Source organism: Paramormyrops kingsleyae, chromosome 6 (genome assembly GCF_048594095.1).
Source record: "Paramormyrops kingsleyae isolate MSU_618 chromosome 6, PKINGS_0.4, whole genome shotgun sequence".
In the NCBI taxonomy this organism is placed as follows: Eukaryota; Metazoa; Chordata; class Actinopteri; order Osteoglossiformes; family Mormyridae; genus Paramormyrops; species Paramormyrops kingsleyae.
In genome coordinates this window covers 24578486-24598348 of record NC_132802.1, presented here as the reverse complement: position 1 = coordinate 24598348, position 19863 = coordinate 24578486, and the positions used below count along the sequence as shown (strand labels likewise).

The 19863-nt window shown below is 40.4% G+C and overlaps 1 protein-coding gene across 1 annotated transcript; it reads left to right on the top strand.

Annotated features, from left to right (window-relative positions):
• The first annotated feature begins 4836 nt into the window (after window positions 1–4836).
• arl8ba (ADP-ribosylation factor-like 8Ba) lies at window positions 4837–19691 on the top strand. The gene is made up of 7 exons (XM_023805474.2): window positions 4837–5145; window positions 12075–12155; window positions 12867–12940; window positions 13247–13340; window positions 14021–14088; window positions 15386–15456; window positions 16430–19691. The coding sequence occupies exons 1-7, from the start codon at window positions 5023–5025 to the stop codon at window positions 16477–16479; spliced, it is 561 nt and encodes a 186-aa protein (XP_023661242.2). The 5' UTR covers window positions 4837–5022; the 3' UTR covers window positions 16480–19691.
• The last annotated feature ends 172 nt before the right edge of the window (window positions 19692–19863 follow it).

Here is a 19863-nt window from a genome sequence, read left to right as displayed (position 1 = left end):
TTTGCTTGATTGTCTCTTGGTGTGAAGAACACATTAAAAGGAAATTTAATCCTGGTGTATCGATTTCAGTCTCACCACTGTTACGGAACAGCCCGCAAGAGCACTTGTGTAATTAGCTGGGCTTCTACCTATTCATGCATGGGAGCTGCCACATTCCATTCACTGGCATGCACACTGACTTTGAAAAGTACTCAGCTGGAGTGGAAATGTTACTAAGACAAACCATGTCTGGTTTCTCTAGTCTATTTAGTATAACAGAATCAGACCCCGACTAGATGCATCCCGCCACAAAACTTGTTTACGCTCCTAACCAAGTGGTACGCTTGTCGTGAGTGAATGGCGTGCTGGTTCGTGCTGCAAGACCTCCACAGACAGGAAGTGCTGGTGGGTGCATCACGTGCACTTTACACACAGCACAAACCCTCAAAATGTTTCATCTGAATAAGAAGCTCTAACCATTTATATATGAGGCTTTCGTTATTAAGCGAATGACTCTCTCTGAGCAGTAATTCTACTGATCAATGTCCAAGTTTTATCTATGAAGTATAGGAGTTATTATTATTATTATTATCAACAACAATAATAATATGTTAATAGCAAACTTATTATGAAGTATTGGTATTTAAAGTATGAGAAGCATCTTTCATGAACCTGTCGGCGACAAAAATAAATCAACATGTGCTCTCAGTGGCCAGTTTTTTGGGTACACCTGCTTGTTATCACAAACATACTGTTCCTCCAAACATCCTGTTCCTTCAAACTGCAAATCATGTGGCTGCAGCATGCAGACAGGGTCAGGAGGTTCTGTTACTGTTCAACTATGCATTTCAACAGCCAAGATGCTGGATCTACGTGATTTTGAACATGGTGTGATTGTTCGTAACAGACGTGGTGGTTCCAGCATGTCAGGAACAGCAGGTCTCCTAAGATTCCTCATGCGCTACAATGTTTGGAGTTTATAGAGAATGGTGTGATGAACCAAAAAGACATCCAGTAAATGGCTTTACTTAGGCTAGACAGAACACTTTAATAAGAGAGGTCAGAGGAGAATCGTCAAACTCATCAAAGCTACCAGGAAGGCCACAAATGCAAAAATACCAGCTCCATACAACCATGGTGTGAGGAATAGCTTCTATGACAATACAACATATTTACTCTTGGAGTAGTTCTGAAGGCAATAGTGGGTCATACCTGGTATTGGTGAATTATACCTAATAAAGCACCCACTAAGAGTACTTTCAGTATTATTGTTTATATAATAAACACTTTTAGACAAAATATATCAATTTGCAGTTTAGGTCATTTTATGGTAAATAAATAAAGTATTTGCTGGAGTGCGGAACCCACATGATCCTGAAAACTGGGCAGCCTGGAAAGATGCAGTCAGATAAACCTAGTCCCTCCCTTATCTGCTCACGTGAACCGAGGAACCATTTTTTTTTTTCTCAGACTCCTCAAGTGTTGACTGTGTGGTCACATTGAGAGAGGGCAGCTGCTTGTCACATGCACTGCCACACGGCTTCTTTCATAGCTGCTGCACTGTGATTGGTGGGCTTGTCTACACGTCACAGATTGCAGTTGGTGTGGAGCCTGGGTGACTAGTAAGCCAGCGGTACAGCTCAGGCGAGCACATTGCTGTCCTCAGCTCACCCCCCCTGCTCTGTTCCAGGCCTGCTAAGCAAAACAGTGCAAGTAAACAGTCTAAATCTCAATCCAGGCCAAATAGTTCATTTTAACTAAGTGAGAGGTTAAACTGCATCTTTTCATGCTCATTTAACATAAAATAAAATTTAAAATGAATTTTAAACTTTAGTACATTAAAGGGAAAAACATCCCTGTGAAAAAAATGTTTAAATGCATTTTCAAGAATTGCTATATGTATGTAATGCATATATTCTCTATTACACGAATATCTGAATATTTAACTCATTTCCATTTTCCTAGAATTACTTATTGAAGGAAGTTTTTTCTGCAAACCTTGTTTTTATCCCACAAAGTACAGGGCAAGATATATACCAGGCATGATGTTTTCATGGGACATACAATTTAAATAACCACTACTGCATAGTTTGATGGATGGAGGGTTGGATGGATAGCTTTAAGTAATTTATTGTTTTTGCATATTTTGAAAATGAATCATCTGTAATTTGAGGATCTTGTGTGATCTGTGGAGGATGAGGAATGGCTTAATTGAAAATATAACGGCAGTAGTCATAAAATTCTTTTTTCATTTAAATTTTGAACTATCGCCAGGGACACTAAAAGTCATGGCTTCCCCCCTCCCACCTCAACACCCCAGTGTCCCTGAATGCCTTCTTCCCCTTTATTGTCAACAATGAAGAATCTCACCTAGACCCTATTAGAAATAACTGCAGATAATAGGAATGTTGCTTTAAGACTGTTTAAAAAAGGTGTCAAAATGAATTGGTGGATATATAGAAATATAGCAAATAGAAATAATGTATTGTTCTGATATCCTCATAACCAATAGTCACTGCCCTCTGCCATATAACATAGACTACCACAGAGAAAAGCTTTCAAATCTAGTGCCCCATACAGTATGAAACAATACTGCATGTAAAAGATCACAGCCAGGGGCATCACGTGCTGGACCTCCTGAATTTGTTAGGGTGTCCATGCCCCTCCAGCGTCCCTGATGATAGCAGCGTCACAGAAGCACAGAAACTGTAGCGTTGGCGCCATCTGCTGGTGTAAATGGGCAAACACATATTTATTTTGGACTCCAGAGTTGCATTCTCTGTCTTCTCATTCTCTTATTCGAGAGTGATACACAATTCTGATGATTATCCTCATTTTTATAGGTATAATACAATTCCTTAACTATTACTACTTTGTAGCGCAGTAGAAAGAGATAGCCGATCAATAGGAGAAGCATAGGTGACACATTTTATTGTTGGCCAGTCCAAAAGGTGCCATGCTTTGTTCTTTGCTGTCCATATTAGCTAGATAGATTGCCAGATAGGTCACTAAAGATTTCACTGAGAAAAAGTTCCATATATCTGTTATTTGACTCAAAACTGTAAAATACTGATATTTTAAAAGAATTATTTTTATGGCCTGGTGCTCAGCTTTACCTTATTGAACTGGAATAATAATCTTAATCCAGATTTAGGATTGTTAAGTGCAAGTGCTTTAAACACAAAACCTATGAACTGATAAAAGTCTGAGTGTATATTTTCTTTAGATTCCATTATATTTTCCATTGCATTTTTTTTTCATTTTTCTTACATGTACCACACATATACATGATCAGATTATGGATGCTTCCAGTTAAAAATTAAATTTACTAGTTACTAGTTAAAAATTAAATTTACTACAGATTCCATTTCATTAGAATCAGAATAAACATGTTCAGTGAACATGCAGGATCTTATTAGTATGTAAAGGCTCTTAATACTGACCTGGATAAGTGTTTGAAAGATGGTGGATGGAAATTATTATTTTTGTAATTATTGTGTAACTGAATACTCCGTATTTCTGAATACTTAGTCTGCCTGAGCACTTTAACATTTATTTTACATTAAACACAACAGGGTTTGGCCATCGTAATGGATATCTACAGCAGTTCATTTCTTGCGGCAGTTTTGCATTTTGAAACACATAAAGTGACATTTCTCCATCCATATAAAGAAAATCAGTTACCTAATAGATGGTTGTTATTCATATGGATCTATTGGTATAATGACCAATGCTTATCTAAACACAGGCCATATTTAAAAAAATTCTAATTTCTAGAAAATGTGAGTGTCTACTCTGTGGTGGCCTAGCATCCCATCCATGGTGTTCCGCGGCCTTGTACCCTGTGGTGACCTGGCATCCCATCCAGGTTATTCTGTGGCCTTGTACCCTCCGGTGCCTGCGATTGGATTTCCTCTCGACAAATCGGAATGCATGCGTGACTGATGATCGCTTCAGCCAAGGCCAAAAGAAGCTTGGGTCCTCTCAGTTCATTAACTCCACACCTAATGTTTCAAGTGACTTTTATTGACAGCAGCTGTACCACCTGCAGTTCAGGCTATGTGATCCATCTGAAGCTAAGCACGTTTGGGCCTGGCCAGTACTTGGAACGGAGACCAACTGGGAAAGCTGGGTTGCTGCTGAAAGAGGTGTTGGCGTGGCCAACAGAAAAGCACATCCTGTAGTCTGTGTTGATCCCAATCCTGAAGTGATGGGGACATGGTGCTGTCCTTTAGATGAGAAGTAAAACCAAGGTCCTGACTCTCTGAGGTCATAAATGATCCCTGGGTATCTTTTGAGAGAATGGGGGGGTTCTGCAATGTCCCGGCTAAATTGCCCACTGTGGCCCTATCAAATCTGGCCTCCAAATCATCCCCTATATCCAACTGGTCCCTTCACCACCTTACCTATCGTGTGGTGAATATACTGGCACCGAATGGCTACTGTTTCATCATCCAGGCGGGTGCTACACAGTGGGGGCAGCTGAAGGTGGTGGCTTCCCATTGGTTCTGTGAAGTGCTTTGGGTGTCTGGAAATGTAACGTCCATTTATTATTGCGAGCAGAAGGTGGTGCTGTCTAGGCAAAGCACTGTGACACTCTGAATGGATGAATATGAGAAACTGTAATAATATTCTGCATCATCATCATAGCAGACATTACAAACATCATTTAATCTAAAAAGAAAGTAAATACTACTAATTCAGTATAATTATCAATATCATGACCCATAAGCAGTGTTAGTCCTGGGATCTTTCCCTCCCCGGAAGCACGTGCTGTCTTGGTTCCCCGCACGGTTGAGTGGCGGCACACCTTGCACGCGCGCGCCAGCAGAGGTCATCATTTCAGCTGTTGATCCGCGCCCCTGACAGTCTGGCCCGCGCCGCCTTCCCAGCGCCGAGCTCGCTCCCAGCCTCGCGGTCATATGACAGATCGCACTTCCTGCGCACCCGCCGCACGTCGCGCTCCCGGCTCGCGCTCCGCGAGAGGCACCGACTACGCTCGCTCCTGCGTCGCCCTCCAGCCGCTCCGTCTCCGGCCGCAAGATGCTCGCCCTTTTAAACCGGCTTCTGGACTGGTTCAAGTCCCTCTTTTGGAAGGAGGAGATGGAGCTGACTCTGGTGGGACTTCAGTACTCGGGGAAGACGACATTCGTCAACGTTATAGCCGTGAGTCGATAAGTCGGCGTCTCTTCGCGGCCGAAAAGCGGCGTGCGCTAGGCGCAGGTGGCACGGAAGCCGCCCAGCGCTCCGCGCGCTTAGCTGGGTAGCTTTGTAAACAAAGAGCTCTAGCTGTTTGCTTCGGATGTGCTGTTTTCCTGTGACTAGCTAGTTAACTAGCTGCACAGCTAGCTTAGGAGGACGCTGGACGATGTTAAGATCTTATGATATCCGGTCGTTTTGCACGCCTGTAATCCACAAATGTCTGTCCGCTTACCGAAGTATATCACCTGACGTGCCCCGTTTGCGGTTAGCCTTAGCCAGCTGGGAGTCTGTGTGCGAACCCGACTTGAGGTTAAGGCCGGCCGGCCGTCGGATGTGCTTTCACCCAGCTAAGCCTGGTCCTCTGCCTTTCTGCCACCTCTAGACGAATGACGGGCCGTAAATACAAATTAAGTACATCTAAATATCACGAAGTGCGTTTACCTTAAATTTATTTATACCGCAACGCATCATGCACTGACTGTACGGTGGTGTGTAGAGACAGAACAGGCACGTCGCATTATCAACATGCGTCGGTAGTGAGTAGCTAAGAATAAAAGCAACGCGCGACTGAGCTGTTTTCGCAGTCATGCGGGCGGCGCTGGAGTGCCCGTGATATCAGATATTGTGAAACAAGTCCGTTGCCAGCTTTTAGACTTTTGTTTTTATTCTTAGTTTCAGATAAAAGATCGTCATGTTTTCTGTGTACGAGGTTACACCTTATTTTCGGGTCACCCAAAAAAAGGATGCATCCCTTGTATGACCAAGCCTGTATATAGTGTGTGATTTTTATTTTATTTTATTTTTCATAAAAAAAATATGATGAGGTGAGGCAGATGCTCCTAATGTCGGTCTCATGAATGTGATCTGAAACCCCACGCCTCATCTTACTATGAGTGGATGGGTCCGAGTCCGGGTCCGACTCATCGTCCCGTCTGGTGTGATTGGTCGCGGTTCCGACACAATACCGCATCGGAGCAGTAATGTGCCAGAACATGTACATACTGATTGACTGCAATGAAGACTGTACAGTGGAGTTGTATAGCTGCCGAAATGGAAATTAGGGTAGGGGGCGCATTCATTGTCTGAATAAAATTTGGGTGATGTCCTTCGGCTTATAACGTGCCTTTATCCGATGTAAATTTGTATTTCGATCAGCTCAACACACACGTTTTCTAATCTACAGTGCGGGATGAACCCTAGGAAGTTTTCTTTACCCTTGAAGTCGAGCAGTGAATCATTGTAATAGTTTTGTTGGCTGACGGTACTGTGAGATGTAATAATGATGTGTATTAGTAAAGCACCTGACTGCATCCATACTTGAAGTTGTGAGTCACAGGCACTGGGATGTGCAGGGAGGTACTTAATCCTAGATAATGACTGAGACTGTACATGACTGCACTTGAGTTCTTCACCTTGTATTAGATCTGCTGAAGTAGGAAAAGCATAAAATTCAGATAAAGCATCCCTCATATTAATTTAGTTGAAATAGATTTTTTTTTTATCCAATGAATTTCCTTATCTAGTGCTTATGGAAATGACATAAAACATTTAAAAACTGGAAAATGTGTTTAATGCAACTAATGGTATTTATTTTATAGGTATTTATTTCTAATTTGTGCTCTTAATGTGCTCATGTGACAGTCTGGCATCTTTCCCATGGAGATCCCCGGTGTCACGCCCCTGGCTTCTCAGAAATGGCTTTGCATCACCGAGACTCTTATTAGATAAGCAGCAACTGAAAAATGGATAGATGGATGTGACTCGTATGTCAGCAGGCCAGGCGTGTCAGGTGGTGTTTTCCGCACCTTCCGTGGTCCTAAACCAAGGAGCCAGGCTTAATAACCTTGTTGCCTATATTATTTTTGGAAGTGTTTTGTGATATATCGATGTCAGTAAAAATTGCTGTCCTGAAGTGGCATTTGTAGACTGAACCTTCTCGCCCTCCATGTTGAGCTCCATTGTGTTTACAAGTTTTTAATTAGGCCACAGTTGTGGTTAGGTAGTCTGCTTAGCTGAGTCTAGGTGTTAGTATGTAATGAAAATGCGAATAAAGTAGGCTTGGGCGGTAATACGGTAATATGGTATACCGCGGTATCTAAAAATAGCAACGGTTTCAGTTTCAATACCATTATACCGTCATAAAAACAATGCACTTATACAGGAGACAAGGATTAAATATGAAATACAATTTATTTAATGCCTAAAAATGCGTATGCGTGGTTGTCATCACGTGACAGCGTGAAGGAGAAATAGAGAGGTGGGGAAAGATGGCGAGTCGCGCACCAAGTGACCTGGTCTCGAAAAAGAACACAACTTCTGCAGTTTGGCAATATTTCGGGTTTCGACCGAACGAGAAGGGAGATGCGGTAAATACGGATTTATTTAATTGATTCAGGTATTTTTATTTGGTTTACGTTAAAAACAATACTGGAAAAAAGACTGGAAAGAAGTTTTTGTTTAGGACTATTGCTTTGCTATACTTTTTATAATATGGATATGTTTATGTTAATTCAACTCTGGTTGACTGTTGTGGGTCTATTTGCACTTTTTTATAAGCTGCTCTTCTTTATTAAAAGTTGTTCAGGCGGTGTGATTTAATTTGATTTGTGTGCGCGTCTCTGCGCGAAAACTGTTCTGGATGTTTATGTTAATTTAATTCTGTTTGACTGTTGTATTTGCACTTTTTTATAGACTGCTATTTGTTGCTAATAAAAGTTGTTAATATTGTTCTGCATGTTATTTTGTTATTGTTTCAGTATTAGTGTTTGGTATTCAGTTTCTGAACGGTTTAGGCACAAGCCAACAGTTTGGTGACGCTGTCTGAGCCTTAAGTCACAATTTTTTTATTATTCACGGTAATACCGTATACCGAGGTAAAATAGGAAGGAGGTTTGACGGCATCAAAATTTGGATACCGCCCAAGCCTAGAATAAAGTGCTTCTGATGAACTGCTATTTGTAGTTGGGTATTTTGTGTTCAGGAAAGCTAACATTTTCTTAGTCCCTGTTGTTGATTCAGGCACTTGTGGCCTGTCTGTATCCATGACTGGTGTGTGGAGGTGATTAAGGCTTGTGCTTTGTGTGCCTTTGTGTGCTTTGTCACCCAGATGTACTGTAGAACTCCGTAGGCAACTTGTGGCCGTATGTCCTCTTTAATAAATGGCTTCTTTTGACCTAATATATTCTTTTCCCCGATTCTTGGCCATTGACATTGTGATGTCATCTCCATGTGCCTAAGGACTGAACTTCCCTTTTTACATCTCTGTTCATAGCACCATAACTGTCATTTGAAGTTACTGCTACTGTACTCTTAGGAGAAGGGCGGTTAAACCAGGCCAATTCGTGCCCAGCCAGGGGAATGAGAGAGAACCACTGTATGGAAGGGAGAATAATGTTTATAATAACATATCAGTATCGGTCTAATGTGTCTCCCCATATTTTAACTTTAGCTCTGGTGCTGTTAAACTTTAAATAGTGATAAAGACACAACTACGAAAGTAATTGAGTTGAGTGCATTGGATGGTCAGCCATTTTCCGTAGTGGAAGACAAGGGATTTTATTGCTTCATTACCTTTTTTTTACACATAGCACTGGTATTACAGAGGTTGATTGTCTTGTAGCACAGGCCGCAAAACTATAGCACCAGTATAAAACATTTGTTCCCATCTCTAAAAGCAACTACAGGGTGCAGTTCATTGCTTAACAGGTGCGTTACTGGCAAAGGACATACAGGGCACACAAAATACACATTTTTAATTTTTTTAAATTTGCTCGTAAAGGTAGATTGCGGTGACATAACTGTTATAACATCCTAACACATCAATATATTACACTTAAAATGATCAGTACAAATCTTACTTTAAATTAAATTAAGAATGTGTGTAAATCACTAATAAGAGAAAAAACACTTAGTGATGTTGAGAAATGCTGTTTGTTTGTTTTGTATGTTGTCTGTTTTTAAAATGCTGTTACCCACTATGTAAGGATTGTCTACTTTTGATCTTTTCTGGAGCCTCCCTGCGCCAGCAACAGAACAAGAGCTACTGTTTCGCGTCAAAAATTAGCCAAGGGAAGTGCCTTTTCCACTTGGTGTTATATTTCTCATTTTGTCCCTTGTGTTTCATCCTTGTTTTCATTTGGCAGTGGTTGTTCTTGAGTTTCTTCTTCAAGCTCATTTTGGGGACTGGATTAGCACTTAATACTGCTTCATTTTGTTGTCATCTAGCTCGCTACCTCCACCCACTGAGGAAACGTGCTCCGTTTGCTAGGAGTTGTGGGATGTTGTATGTATGGACTCTGCACAGATGGGGACATTATTTTTAATCGCACGATAGGCTTCAGCTACCAGGTAGAATAGCAATGTGCCATTGACTCCCCTCACATACAAACAAGCACACAAACCCCTGACACACACAAAAAAACTATATTGCAGGGGTGCTACTTTGGTAAATTTTATTCATCGCCCTTACCAATTCTTTTGTAGCACGTGTGATATGTCTGTCGTGCTGTACAGTCCTGGATGCCTCCCATGCCCCCCCCCCCCATGCGGGGGGATCAATCACACTGTCCAAAAATATAGGATGCATTGGTTCAAAATGGGACACAGCATTTTATTTCACAATACAGGGTGATTCCATGAAACCCGGGATGGGTGGCAGCTCTGCTTAGAGCCTGCGAGATAGTCTTATACAGTTTGGACCTTGTTTGCAATTCATTGTTATTTCTAGACAGCAGATTGATCTTTCTTTTTCCACAGAATCAAATGATTCCACTTAGTTTGACTGGGGGCACTCGCTTATCCATATCGGTCAACATTTCAATATTGGTGCATCACTAACCCAAATGAACTGTTTTAAGTATATGTTGGAATGTGGGAAGTCTGTTCTGTTGGACTCAGGTCCTAGAGTAAGACTGTGTCTTGATAGCTAGTGTCTGTGTTGCAACCCCCCGGTAAGAAGTTATGCGGTGGCTGCTGTGTCGTGCAGAAATGTAGCTAAAATTCTATTTTGGAGGGGGAACTGACGTTATGGCATTTATGCTTTACCATTAATCTAAATTTACAATTGACCCTGCTTCATTCTGCGTGTGTGTGTGTGTGTGTGTGTGAGAGAGATATTATTATTAAGCCTATTGTTTTAAAATCAAAATATTGTGCATTTTATTTTTTTTAATTGTCCAGTTATAGTGATAATACAGATTACATTATTATTATTAGTATTATTATGACTTATTTTACAAATTTTACATTTCTTCATTCAGCACTGTCAGCAGACACTTTTTGTCCAAAGCAACATGCAAGTGAGGGTCAGACAGCAGGCTCAGCCAATGTGCCTGTAGCGAAAGAAGTTAAGGGACTTTCTCAAGTCACTTTTTTGGTCACGGGATCTGAACTGCCAACCTTGCGATTATAGTCCTAACCTGCAGAGCTACACACCAGCCCTGTTTACTGAATCAATACAAGTTAATGAGTTTTCAGGAACGATCTGAAGCCTGTATGTTCCACTTTTGGCATATGAGTGTTGTCCTTGACCGTTACCCATCTCAATCGAAAAAGAATATGCCGCTTTTCTAGAATGGCTTTCCCTCACACCTGCCTCGCTTGCATTGTCTGATCTTGCCATCCTGTTCATATCTTAGGAAACAGTATGGTTAATTTAAAATATATTATGAAACTTATTATGAAACCCATTTCTGCATCATACTAGGATCTGACTGATATGAAAGTTTAATTTCTCATACTGATTTTAAGTAAAAAAAAATTGATGGCTGATACCAGCAAGTATATTAATAATGTGGCCAAAAATCAGACACCCGAAGTAAGTCTTTCACTGACTGATGTGATTGTCAGTCTTAATTTATACAAAAAAACAAGCAAATAATGTGAACTCTCGTCAGTCAAACGAGCACATTTAAATTACATTGCCTGTTATACTTAACATTATTAGTGAATAATTGGCAGGTTTTTCACCAATGCTGATACATTTGTGGAACCATAATATTGGGAAGGTAACTATTATATCGATTGTGCCCTGAGTCATTTGTGTTTATAAACTTTGCTAAGGAGATTTTGTGATGCCGTGGGGGGGGGGTGTCCAGTGATGGCCTGGCATCCTGTCTGGAGTGTTGCCTCGTGCTTCTCTGCCTCATTCCCTGTGTTTCCTGGGATAGGCTCCAGGCTCATGACAATCCTGTTACCAGTTTTACGCGCATATATGAACATGGTTTCTTGGTTGTCTGAACAAATTCCCAGCTCTTATTCCAGCATCAATTTCTTTTTAAATATTAAACATGCACACAAAACAGCTGAGTGACAGTAAGAGTCAGTTGTATCTTGTCAGTCTGCTTTTTTCAAAGTCATACGTGGCCTAAAAGTTTAGTCTGCATTCTTCCCCTTTTCTCCTTTAAAGAGAATGTGATTTGAGGCGTACAGTCATTAGGTTTTAGCACTTATGACCGCTTACTTGTTTAACAGGGTAACAGGAAATATGTTCCTTCCGTGTGCGAGTCACTCGTCACAAGACTCTCACACTCCCTTCCACTTAGGCCTAGTCAGGTGACCAGGCTTCTTCATACAGTAGACTTGCTATACGGCATGCTGAAGATGAACAAGAGGAGCAACAGCATGTTGCAGTCATTTAAATTGAATTTTACCAGGAGTAATTACCTAATGTAATTATACATAGTGTTCTGTGGTTCTGTAATATCTGTTCTTTGTATTTAAAATTACATTTTATTATTAGTCTTTTAAATAAGTTTCCTTGATGGTTCACTTTTGTCAGTTTGCGTTTCTGAAATTTTAGTTTTTGTTAGTGAAGCATGACTTAAATTTTGTATTAATATATTAAAATAAAAGTCGAACTTCCTCATGTGTTTTCTTTTGCTCTTGTTTTTCAGTCTGGACAGTTCAGCGAAGACATGATCCCAACAGTCGGTTTCAACATGAGGAAGGTCACCAAGGGCAATGTTACCATTAAGGTGATATGCTTGGCTTGCCTCGGTTTCATTCCCTTGGCCCCCTTCTCTTTCCTGCTTGCTTTTTACTTTGTCTTCAGCTATGGAAACACAGTGCCCTCTTCAGTCCAAAAGAGTACACTGTCTGTCATGAATTTTGATTCTGGTAAGTTTGGTAAATGGTCAGGGAAATGCGTCCCCCCCCCCCAAGTGTCCTGTATGGTTATAAACACCTTATGAGGGTGTCTTTCTGTACAGGCCATAATGCTTTGAGAATAAAGAATCCACGCAAATGTTCTTATCTTCGTATGTAATCATATTGGTGCTGAATTAGGAAAAAGACATTTTTCAACATGGATCATTAACCTTTTTTTCTGGAGAACACCCAACGCCCTTTTTCCGTGTTAGTTTGAAGATGGATGTTGTTGCATAATGGCTTTGTATTAAGCGCCCTTAAAATTCAGTAGGTGCTTTGCTATTCACATCAAAAAGGAATACCATTAAATAGTCAGGACTGTAGAGGTAATCGTTTTTATTGCCAGGAATGACTAGTTAAGAAAAATGTTGTTCAGGATTTATGTGAGTGAATAAGATGCTGTAACACATACCACAAGTTAGTCCCTAAGTTTCATTAAGCATCATTTTTGCAGCGGAAGCCTCTCATTTGACACGGGGTGGGGTGATGGCTGGCTGGCTGACTGCTGTTTTGTTGTGGTCTTCCGTCTGCCTCTACAGATTTGGGACATTGGTGGGCAGCCCAGGTTCAGGAGCATGTGGGAGAGATACTGTCGAGGTGTCAATGCTATAGTGTGAGTACACTGAAGGAACGTGAGACAAATTGCTACAAGCACGACTCGTTAGGGTTAGGGTTGGCATAGCCGGTGAGAGAATCACATTCAGCACTCATAGAACAGTGATAGTTATTTAAAAAAATAATGATAATCTGATATTTATATATCAGTAACAATGTGGTTGCAGAAATGTAAACGCCAAGTAATTCGAAGAAACATTTCAGCAGTAATTAGATTTAAGTGCACTTTATCCATTGTTTATATAACCCGAGTGATGATATTGTCTGTTCGCATATGACTTCTTGACACTTGGATGTTTGTCAGTTACATGGTGGACGCAGCAGACCGCGAGAAGGTGGAAGCATCCAGGAATGAGCTGCACAATTTGTTAGACAAGCCACAGTTACAAGGGATCCCTGTGAGTGCCCGCCGGTGTACAGCGGTACAATGCAGCTCTTCTGTGATGCACTTCTTTACTGCCTATGTCTGAGCTCTTGGAGTTCAGTTCTTACCATTTATTTGGTGCAAACATAAGCATAAATCTGCTTGAAATGTCTCGGCCGTTGGGAATTTCCTGATTTGTGTTGAGGATGGCATGGATTTGCAGTGCCTTCGCTCCTCATAAAAGGTCCTCGGCTCACCCTTGCAAATCCCCCACCCCGCACCCCCGGGACATTTTGCAGATCCCTTCCCGACCCACACACGCTCCTTGCCAAAGTCTGTTAGAATCCCAGATGTGTTCATCAGCGACCCTGTTACGCTTCTGTGGGCACAGGCAGAAGTGCCTGGAGGTAGCCAGTCCATTCAGCCATTCAAAAACGGAGCACTATCTAGGATTCCCTTACTGTCCCAGCTCTGGACTCTGAGGCTTCATTTATTGTACTTTTTTGACTCTTATTGGCTATTAACATGGCTATAAAAATAAGGCCATGTATGGTTGTCACTGCAGGTACAATGAGGCCCTTTATCCAGGAGCAACAAACCCAATTAATTTTCTGGGCTTCAAAGATTTCTCATTTCATGTATTTTAGAGCTTGGATTTACCATGCTGGTGAATGCCAGATAAAGTACTGAATGCCCTCATCTCATCTTTTTCAGGTGTTGGTGCTTGGCAACAAGAGGGATCTTCCTAATGCTTTGGATGAAAAGCAGCTTATTGAAAAAATGTGAGTATGATGCGATTTATGAGCCGGGATTAGTTACTTGTTTTCCTGGATCAGTAATACAAAATGAACACTGACTCGTGTAATTCATTAGCAAGCCAATGCCCATGAGCAGAACTATAATGGCGCTTGTCCACTGCTGCCAGGAAATGAGCCGAGCCCAACCTATACCGAGACCAGACTGTTTTCCATTGCCGAATATGTGATCTGTACCCGATCTGTACCTGTGCTGACACAGCCTGGCTTACTAGCAGGGCCAAAAGCGTCACCAAAGTGAGCTGATTATGTCGCCACCATCTGATTCGTCAATGCTCGGAGATACCAGTGAACTGCGTCAATATTCATGGATTATCTGAAGGAAAAAAAAGGCAAATTCTATATATTATGAATTATTTGTAGTATCGCACATTCCAATTTATTGATGCATTCCCGGTAACTCAGAACATGAAAAATTCCAACATACTACTTGGAAAAAGTACTGTAGAACAACTGAATGGAATGGACTCATTGCGCAAATTTACATAAGCAAATGCTAATTCCGCTAGCGTTTGATATTTACATAACACGGCGAATTCTTACAGATGTGCTAGCGGAAATTAGCACACAGGAAAAAAACGTAATTTCACACAGTAAATCATGATGTACAACGTGTGAACAGTACATAAGCATCTCTTCAGTTTTACATCACTGTTGCTCTGCAAAGCTGGCTACGCCTTTACTACTTCACTATTTGACGGAATGCATGTCTCACTTTCATTATGTGTAGCTTTCTTGGAAGCAGGGAGTCTGCTTTACAGTCCCCTATTATAGTTTTATGGGGTCTGTGGATTAATTAGTACTCCGCAAACTCCAGGTGTTCCCCTAAACTTGCTTAATTTTGGTTATGTTGAAAATTAAAATGTTGTCCTCGAATGCTATGTTATAACCAGTCACTCACCCCTGGTCTAAAAATTGTTTTAATTTAATTTGCAATTTAATTTATTTACTGTATATTGATACTGTACCAAAATGTAGATTAAGTTCTATAAAAGCATACAGCAGAAAAACGTTTGGTCTCAAACCAGCAAATGTCTTTAGCTGTTGGCTGCTCTTTATTAGATACTAAAGCTAGTAGCTTATTTAAAATGCTAATCACTTCAAAACACAACCAGTACAACAAAAAGTTATTGATTATAACATTAATAATATGATTGATTTGCTTAATTTATTTTTATTTTCTATGTGTGTCATTTTATTGCCTTTTTACCTATTATTGTATTGTGTGTGTGTGTGTATATATATATACTGTATATATTTGCAGGAACTTGTCAGCTATCCAGGACAGAGAGATTTGCTGCTATTCAATTTCTTGCAAGGAAAAGGACAACATAGGCAAGTGTGATTGAGATGCGGTATCTCTCTCATCATAAATATTACGCACCTTAAATGGTTGTTTAATGGCACAGGTCAATGCGTTTGTATTTTAACATCATAAAACGGTAATCTTTCATTTTCCTTAAGCAATTAATAAAAATAAAAAAAAAACGGCCATGGATAAAATTGAGACCACAGGACAGTTTTTTTTTGTTTCACTCATTTCTCAGTTTCTGGGTGTGAGTCTGTGAATATTATATATATATTTTTGCAAACTGCAGCCTGGTTCTTTCTTTCTCCTGAAGGGCTTCATTCTTGTTTTTTGGGACTGCCTTTAGATGCCTGATACGATGCTGTCCTAGCAGTGCACTTCGCACCTGCACTTAATGTTTCCCATTCCTTTTGAAGGTCACTTGATGTCATCCTGCGATTCACGAGAAACTGTTGGATAAGTCAATGGCCATCTCTGGCATTAGAAATTCGCTTCTGCCCTTTAGCTGGTTTCTGGTCATTCTCAGTGTCTCCTGCTTCACCTTATTCTCATGTACTGCTGTCTTAGAAATTTTGAACCTGGAAACAACCTGCTGCTCAGTGTAGCCAGCAGAACCACGATTATAAACCAGGATTTAAAAATGCAGATTTGTTTAAAAATATAGTGGTCTCTTTTTTTCCACGGCTGTATGCACAATTAGAATAACCCTGAAAAGCTGTAATCACAAATTAAAACTTTGAAACTCCTTGGAAGCCTGACTATCATTGCTTTATGTGTGACGTTTCACTGGAAGTGTTTTTCTGCTTTTAATGCTAAATTTAAAACTCTGTTTTTAAGGCTCTCACTGGCAGAGATAATGCTAACAAAAGCAGACTGTTGATGGTCTGTTTTTCCACAGACCTTTTGTGCAAACGAAATACATAAGCAGGCTGTGTCTCACTGTCACACTTATGGCATTGATGTCTCTGTTTCTGACCCAGTGTGCTTCTCTCTCCACAGATATCACACTGCAGTGGCTTATACAACACTCAAAATCCCGGAGGAGCTGAAAGTCCAAAACTCATCCCTGTCCTTTCCCCCATGGTTTTGTCTGCCTCATCTGTCATCCTGCTCCTGCTATGGAGGCGTTCAGTAGTCCGGCCCCCCTCATGGCAGTGTTGTGCACCACCCAGTCCACCCACCAGCCACGCAAACCCCCCCCACCCCCTCCATACCACCACCATTCACTCTGGTCTGCCTTGCGCACTGCTAAAAATGTAGTAGCCTTCAGCATCAAGTCCATAGCTTAAAGTATCCTAGAGTTGTTATGACAGTCGGTTTGAGAAAACCAAAAACATTTTGAGGCGGAGGGACCTAGCGGCCAATCCCTGGCACGTCCTCCTGCTTCATCATGCCAAATTGCAGGTCTTTTTTATTTATTTAATTTAAAAAACTTGTTGGAAATTAACTCCTGCAGCAGGTATCTGAAGCGCTGGCTCTTTGTCACTGGGTTGAAGCAGTCTCTCACTGTAATACACTACTCTTGCGGTTACGATGAAGGTTTCCCAACCCAGCCCAGTTAACCCTGTGAAATTGTAGCAGGATCTGGCAGACGTGCCGCTGCTCTTCTGTGTGTCGTGTCTCCGTATCACTGAAACTGTTAAATCATTTTTCTGATACAAATGTGTTTCGATTCATGAAATCCTTCAAAACATAATTTAAAGAAAGTGATACAATGAAAGCATTAAAAAAAAATACGGAAAAGCAGACGTAATCTGGCATATAAAAATATGTTCATAATTTCTACGGGAGAATGGATTTGTATGTATGCATATTGTTTATAGACGATGAAATGCATGCATACGCAGTAGATAGATATTGATACACACGCAAACACACACGTGCATACTTCAGTAAGAAAGCTTTGTGAATGTAACAAACCTGACCTGGTTGGGTCTGAAATTTGCCCGAGTGGGATGAAGCTTGGAGTGCTGTTAGTCGAGTAGAGAGGACAGCAGAATTAGAAGCAGAACTAGAAGTGCCTTCTGCAAAATCTCTAAAGCAGACAAAAGCATTCCAGGTGTGTACACCTGGACAACAATTCGCCGAGTATTAACACACACACATGCAGACATATATACATTCATTCATTTATATTGTGTGTATATAATGTGTGTGTGTGTGTGTGTTAATACTATATATATATATATATATATATATACACACACACACACACACACACATACATACATACATACATACATACACACATACATACAAACACACATATACGCATATATAAATGTAAGACATGGGCATGCTTTAAATTTTATTACTCTACCTTATTCATTGCCACAAAACTTCTACAATATCTGTATTTTAATATAGCTTTCCTGTACTGAGACAGCTCTCGAGAATGCTACAAATGCACTCGTAAATAAACAAAAGATGTGTGATAAGTGATTAACAGAAGCACAGGTTAAAGGAAGTGTTTTTCTTGAGAGCAAACTACAAACCTCTGCCCTTACAGTTTTCATACCAATGTACGCACATTTTGTGTGTGTGTGTGTGTGTGTGTGTGTGTGTGTGTGTGTGTGTGTGTGTGTGTGTGTGTGTGTGTGTGTGTGTGTGTGTGTGTAGGTGAGCATGTGGTCATAAAATTGATGAAAGGTCTTTTTTTTGGCTTTACATAATTCTTCACACAGTGCTTTCATTCTAAAAGTGTTTCTGCATATTTGGGAGTGTTTACAGGATGTTGTGTGCTGTCTGGGTTTGTGTGTGTCCTCCCTGCCGCACACCCCTTCCCACGCACACTCATGCTGCGTAATGTGATGTGTGACCATGTGGAGCACAGGGATTAGCACCGTGCGATGTGTGTTATTCACTCTTGAATGTCTCCCCAAAGCCTTAATGGTGAACATGTGGCTCTCATTATAAATTCAGGATGCATATTGCCCCCCTCCCCCAAGCCTTCTTTTTAAGATATATTTATCACAAATTGATTTTTTTGTATTTTTTTTTTTTAACCATATCTTTTACTTTGAGTATGCAGCATTAGAGGTATATCACCAATGTGAATCTATTAGTCTTTTTCCTTGCATGGAGTCTTTAAGGAATAATGCACAATGCGGGATAAATGGAATATCTGAATTTGACCAACAATTAAAATACAGACCACACGAAAACTACAATTTATATTTGGGGAAAATACAGAAAATTACAGAAACTTCAAATGAAAGGTTACTGTTACCATGAGAATTTTTTTAAAGTACGATGTTTTACACTTTACACATGTAAGATGAAATGTATATGATAAAATAACTAAAATTATAACACACGATGTAAAAGTTGGGCATCAGTACCAGAACATTATTTTTGAGTACTTTCTGAACAGTAAAAAAGGGCCAGTTAATTAGTTCCATAGGATTTAAAGCTGCTGACTCTGGATTATGTGAAATAATTACCTCTAACGTGATTAATTGTATAGAAATGTTCCGTTTATTGTGTTGGTTTGTAATGTGCATGCACATTTTGCAGTGCAGAGCTAGCTTTGTAAATATCTCACTATCTTGACCCTGAGCAGCTTGTTTTCAGCAGTGCCAATCAATGCCCCCAGCTTAATACCCATATGGGGTTTAGCAGCACATTATATAAGTGGGATGATTTTAGAACTTAAATTTTACCAAGTTTATACCAAAAGAAAATGCAAAAGCCAAGCAAAACTGGCCTATGGCTGCAGAACGTGTACAGGGAGACTCCAGCGAGCCTAGTCCCCCAGGTTGGCTTTCGCATGGACGATACCCAATGGAGCAACATGCACCCTGTTCTTACTGCCTTGTCTCTCGTGATGCGTTTACCCCTTATATAAGTGTAATGTTGGTGATGCATCCGGTCTCGCTGTTCGACAATGCTGTGTATAGTGTACTGGGGAGAGGAATTTTTTCATTTTTCAGCTGTGCCTAATCAGATAAGGTACATCCTCATTCATATTGGTAGTATATGGACCAGGTCACCGGGAAATAAGTCACTTTTGTGGGAGAAGGCTGATCTTTCTGTTCTGTTGACCTCCTGAGTACCTCTGGGACTTTATCTGTAACTTTGTCCGTTCTGCAGTAGAAAAGTCCTCCCAGCACTGCATGTGGAAAAGGTGACAGATTTGCAAATAAGAACTAGACTGACTGATTATTTAGGTGAATTTTGTCTGGTTTTGCTTTTAATTTCTCCCACCCTTGCTCCATGATCTGTCAATAAATTTACCTTTTTTTGAGGTTTTTTCCTGTGAGCTATAAATCTGAAATGTTTTTTTTTCCTCACTATATTATGTTTTGCATTTAGTAGTCAATGTCTTTATCATACAACATATTTTATATGGTAAAAGAAAAAAAATTACAAATGGCACGTGTTTCCAGGCTTGTTTTATTTACCAGACCACATCATTTAGTTTAATGGTTTAA

Bases quoted from the DNA above. Each gene is read 5' to 3' on its own strand.
- arl8ba (XM_023805474.2), top strand. From the start codon at position 5,023: ATGCTCGCCCTTTTAAACCGGCTTCTGGACTGGTTCAAGTCCCTCTTT. The intron at 12,941-13,246 runs GTGAGTACACTG...GATGTTTGTCAG, and splicing joins CGAGGTGTCAATGCTATAGT to TTACATGGTGGACGCAGCAG. The intron at 14,089-15,385 runs GTGAGTATGATG...ATATATTTGCAG, and splicing joins AAGCAGCTTATTGAAAAAAT to GAACTTGTCAGCTATCCAGG.